Here is a 5,716-nt window from a genome sequence, read left to right on the forward strand (position 1 = left end):
ATAGGTGGAAGGGGTGGGGCAATTTTGCCAACCCCCATGTCTCCATGTCTTGGAGGTCCCTTTCTTTCAGGAGCAGCATTTTGGGCTGCTACAGGAGAACGGAGGGTGAGATGGTTGTGCATTCTTCTCTGATTTAAAAAAATAAAATAAATGGGACTATATATTGATGTTAAAACATAAGAGAGTCCCTGCTGGATCAGACCAATGGTCCATCTAGTCTAGTATCCTGCCTTACATAGTGGCTAACCAGTTCCTCTGGAGGGCTGACAACAGGGCAAAGAGGCCAAGACCTTCCACTGATGTTGTCTCGTGGCTCTAGGATTCAAAGGTTTAGTGCCTCTGAATGTGGAGGCTAATAGCTACTGATAGACCTGATAGGCAGGGAATGGCAAACCACCTCTGATCATCTCTTGCCTTTAAACCGTATGGAGTTACGATAAGTTGGCTGCAACTTGAAGGATGTAAATGTCTGGTGTTATTCTTATGTGATATGCATATATGTCTAGTGTTCATTAATAGATTTTTATATAGCAAATGTGAAGGCTGTATTTATGAAGTTCAAAATTATTAACTGCTCTGGAAATTTAAGTAACACTGTACTTTTTGTCAGTTTTTTGAAGACTTCACAACTATGAATGAAGAACACAGCGATGTAACAAATGGGTGCAGCAAAGTTCGAACTGGTACTCAGAATGAGGCTGCCTTATTGGCTCTTATGGAAAAGACTGGCTACAACATGGTTCAAGAAAATGGTCAACGAAAATTTGGTGGGCCTCCACCAGGTAAGAAAGTAGAGTACAAAATATCATTTTGATATAGGATTTAAACATACTTGATAAATCTGACACTGTTGGAGAAATCTGAAGTTAGGTGTGAGGTTTTTTGTGTGTAACCTTCTAGTAAATTTTAAACTTTTTGCTTATCTGTCCCAGTACTTAAGAAGTATTAGGTTTAATCTGTTTTATTATATAGAAATCAGACTAAAGTTGTTATCCTAGCCACACTTACTGCTAAATAAGTCCAATTGAAACCAGAGCTTTATATTGCTTTAAATGTAATTTATCCTCCTTTATCTTGATCTGCAAAAGCCCTTTATGGCCAGGGTCCGACTTACCTGAGGGACCGCCTTTCCCCATATATACCCCAGAGAGCACTACGGTCAGGGTCACAAAACTAATTGGCCCTCCCAGGTCCCAAGGACGCCAGGCTGGTTGTAACTAGGGCCAGGGCTTTCTTGGTGGCGGCTCCATACTGGTGGACTGAGCTCCCCAAAGAGATCAGGGCCCTGCGGGACCTTTTACAGTTCTGCAGGGCCTGCAAGATGGAGCTCTTCCACCAGGCTTTCAATTAGGAGCCGCCACCACTATTAACAACTATAACAACTTGTAGAGCCTGGGCCCTGGTTGGTTATCGACAGCCTGTGTGCACCGACTATATCTGAGGAAGATCAGTGAGCTGCTAACTTAACTTATGGAATGCACTCACGTGGTAACGCCATTGTTACGACATTAAATAACATAGCTAGCACTTTAATATTGTATTGTTTTAATGAATTGTTTTAAATGTTTTATGGCAATTTGATTGTTAATATGCGTTTTATGTTGTGTAAGCTGTCCTGAGCCTACCTTGGTAGGGTAGGGCAGGGTATAAATGGGAAATTAAATAAATAAATTACAAACCAGTGTGTGATGAATGAATTTAAGAGTGTAGAATCACGTGGTAACAAGGATATGACAGACTAAAATTCAGAATGCAAAGTATGTTGTTTAAAGTATTTGCAATAATGAGGCACTGAACCTTTTTTTTTTAAGGCTGGGAAGGCCCACCACCACCTCGAGGCTGTGAAGTTTTTGTGGGAAAGATTCCTCGTGATATGTATGAGGATGAATTGGTTCCTGTATTTGAAAGAGCAGGAAAGATCTATGAATTCAGACTGATGATGGAATTTAGTGGTGAGAATCGAGGATATGCATTTGTAATGTATACAACTAAAGAAGAAGCTCAACTTGCCATCAGGATCCTTAATAATTATGAAATTCGTCCTGGGAAATTTATTGGTGTTTGTGTAAGCTTGGATAACTGCAGACTATTTATTGGAGCTATTCCAAAAGAAAAGAAAAAAGAAGAGATCTTGGATGAAATGAAAAAAGTCACTGAAGGTGTAGTAGATGTTATTGTGTATCCAAGTGCAACAGACAAAACAAAGAATCGTGGTTTTGCTTTTGTGGAATATGAATCTCACAGAGCTGCAGCTATGGCAAGGAGAAAATTAATTCCAGGTAGGTCTCTTAATTACATTAACATGCTTTCTTCCACCAGGAAACTTAGAATCTCATATTTTTGTGGTAACTTTGAGGTCCTGGTTCTCTGCTTCACTAAGGGCCAAACTAGATGTGATAGTGACAGGTGGATGTATTTTAATCTGGATCTGCGGGAGGGGGGGAGGAGATGCCTGGGATGGAAAAGTCTGATTTTAAGGGCAATGGGCAGCATGGATGAGGATTGCCAAGCTCTTTCATCACTTGTGGTCTACCTCCCTGCAGCCCTTTCTCTCCAAGTATTATTTCCCAACTGCATGCCTCTTGAACTTAAAACTGAACCGTTCTTCACTCCTCTGTAAATGCAGGGACTGAAAATTTACTGTACTGAATCTCCCTAAGTCACTAAACAAAAGTCTGATTAGTGGTGGTGGAGGACAGTGCCATCAAGTTGTAGCTGACTTATGGCAACCCTGTAGGGTTTTCAAGAGAAGAGACTGTATAGCCTCGGTAACACTATCTTTGTTACAGCCTGTGGTACTAATTACCTTTTAGTTGCTTTGAGTTCTGTGAGTCCAACAGGCTGCTCTCAGGAGAATATTTCTCTCATGCCTGTTAGCAGCTCTTAACTAATTTGTTTTCTCTTATCACTAGACACCAGGTGTGAGGTGGCCTGGCTCATCTCAGTGTTTGGGATAACCTGATTAATGATTTCTTGGCTAATAGCCAGCACTTAGGGTATAAGATGCTTAGTTTTGGCTATGGATCTTGTCTCGAGGTCTGGCTATGTTTTGCTGTGCATGTGTGCATTCGAGACTCAGTGGATGGGAGCTTAGCCTGCTATTTCTGTAAGCTTGATCATTGCTTATTAAAATCTTGTAAGCAAACCTGGATCTTGCATATTGTTGCCTTGGGATTTCTATGAACCTGGAGCTTCTGGCCAGAGCCCCAAACAGTGGTGTAGTCAGCAGAATCCTGCAAGAACTGATATGCTGAGATGCCGAGGGAAGGAGGGTGGCTGTAGCTGAGCAGGAGAGACAGCTCCCCGGCTGGCATCAGCAGGGCACGTGGGGCTCAGTCGTAACACATTTGGCAGAGGAGGCTACGTTGGAGAGTCCTTGACTAGTCCCAGCAGGGCTCAGTCATAAAATATTTGGTGGTTTTGAGTGGACTGATGGCTTGGCCAGAAGTGGAGAAAAAGTGCACCCCAGTTGATTTGGCAGTCTGCTGGCATGGCTTCTGCTCACAGCTCAGAAAATGGCTGTGCAGAAAAAAATAGCATGGAAGGGTAAAGCGCAAAAACTAGAATTGGAACTTGGGAATGGAAGAGATTTGTGAGTGCTGACAAGAGTAACTTTGCAGGATAGCCTGGCTTTGAATGAGATTTGGGAATGCAAGGCTGAAGAGCTGGCAACGTGGCTCATTAGGTGAGTGGGCAGAAAACGCCCCAAGTGCACAAAGGTGTGAAGTAAGCAGCCTAATGCAGTCCTTTTAGGAAAGTGGAAGAAGCTTCCCAAGTATAAGCAATTTAACCAAGGTTGAGATTCAAGAGAGAGATGCTGTGCCTGGATTCCCTACTCCCAAGGAGGAAGAAACTGGGAAGGCAAAAAGTGTGTGTGTGGGGGGGAAAGACTTGCAAACCCACTCAGAAAATGACCAGGCAGAGCTGTTTGCATCCTGATTTGTCTCACCCTCCTGGCTTGATAGAGTGGACTCTCCCTGAACCCCTGTGATGGAAAAGACAGTTTCACAGTGGACCCCAGGTGCAAAAGGCTGCATGGGTGGGGAATGGATGATATAGACTTGTTGTAGGAGTACACAGCAGAGACTGACCTGTGAACTGTTTAATTTGGGTAAGCCTTGCATAGATAATAGAGCAATTTTTCTAATAGAAAATGAAGATATTTTATACTTTTAAATTCTATAAATATGCCAAATAATACAACTTTATATGCTACATTATAAATGATGCATTTTATGTTATATCACTGAAAGAAGTTTCGATTTGATAGGAAAGTAAGTATTGCATATATTTCAATTTTTTCTCTAAATTTCCATATTTTTTCCAGGGAACTTTTCCCCTCCCCCTGTGGCTTCAGAATTTCTGGAAATTTTACATCTCTAATAGGTCCATCAGTGGCTGCTAGCCATGATAATTAAAAGGGACTCTCCATCTTTAGAGGCAGTAAATCTCTGAACACCTGTGCCAGGAGGCAACATTAGGGAATGGCTTTGGACTCTATCACCTATTTTGGCCACTGTGTGAGACAGGATTCTGGACAAGATGGACATCTGTCTGATCCAGCAGGGCACTCCTGATATTCTTATATGTTCAGTTGTGGAACTGTCTTTTCTGCATGTGTTTAGGAGCACTTGCATGTTGCAGATTTTAAAGACTTTTATGTGAAAAAATAAGTGTGTCCACCTTACATGGATCAATATATTTTTATCTAAAGAGGTAAAATGTAGTTTAAAATTGATGTTCAGATGTTGCAGTTCTCTAAATTGAAAAGGTGTAAAGTGTTTGCAGTTGTAGAAGGTACGAAATACCCAACTGCTTTGATAAACAACTTTTCAAACAGCTAGTACTCTGACAAATTTTATCATTGCTCAAACTTCAAACAATAGGTTTTGGTATTGATACTGAATAATAGGAGAATTGAAGTTGACTACATTTGTTTTTAAACATTTATAACATAAATGTAAAATTTAGGCATAAGCCACCCATGGTTATAACTGCTATATTACTTACAAATGTACTGTAAAATATCTTAGAAACTGATACTATGGTTACATTTTACTTTTCATTTATAGGAACATTCCAGTTATGGGGCCATACTATTCAGGTAGATTGGGCAGACCCAGAAAAAGAAGTTGATGAAGAAACAATGCAGAGGGTCAAAGTATTATATGTTAGAAACTTGATGATCTCCACTACAGAAGAAACGATTAAAGCTGAATTTAACAAATTCAAGCCAGGAGCTGTTGAGCGTGTAAAAAAACTTCGAGATTACGCATTTGTTCATTTTTTCAACCGAGATGATGCAGTTGCTGCTATGTCAGTCATGAATGGGAAGTGTATCGATGGAGCTAGCATTGAAGTAACATTGGCAAAACCAGTAAACAAAGAGGGCACTTGGAGGCAGCATCTTAATGGACAAATTAGTCCTAATTCTGAAAATCTTCTAGTGTTTGCAAACAAAGAAGACGTTCATCAAAAATCTCTAGCAAAGCCAGCAAGTCTTCCAGTCCGATTTAATGGGCAGCACAGTCCAAGTCCCCCTGAAATTGAAAGGTGTAGTTACCCATTTTTCCCCGGAACAAAACTTACTCCAATTAGCATGTATTCATTAAAATCTAACCATTTTAGTTCTGCGGTAATGCAATTAGATTATTATTGCAACAAAAATAACTGGGCACCTCCAGAATATTACTTGTACTCAACCACAAGTCAAGAT

The 5,716-nt window shown here is 40.7% G+C and overlaps 1 protein-coding gene across 1 annotated transcript in view; it reads left to right on the forward strand.

Annotated features, from left to right (window-relative positions):
• Positions 1-631: 631 nt before the first annotated feature.
• The window catches only part of RBM46 (RNA binding motif protein 46), a 25,578-nt gene continuing 20,493 nt past the window's right edge, over positions 632-5,716 (forward strand). Inside the window, exons 1-3 of the mRNA XM_015410062.1 lie at positions 632-782; positions 1,812-2,279; positions 5,073-5,710. Of these exons, the coding sequence (XP_015265548.1) occupies positions 632-782; positions 1,812-2,279; positions 5,073-5,710 (1,257 nt within the window). The remainder of the gene's footprint in view (positions 783-1,811; positions 2,280-5,072; positions 5,711-5,716) is intronic.

This window comes from Gekko japonicus, unplaced genomic scaffold, assembly GCF_001447785.1.
Source record: "Gekko japonicus isolate JY-2015 unplaced genomic scaffold, Gekko_japonicus_V1.1 scaffold326, whole genome shotgun sequence".
Taxonomy (NCBI): domain Eukaryota; kingdom Metazoa; phylum Chordata; class Lepidosauria; order Squamata; family Gekkonidae; genus Gekko; species Gekko japonicus.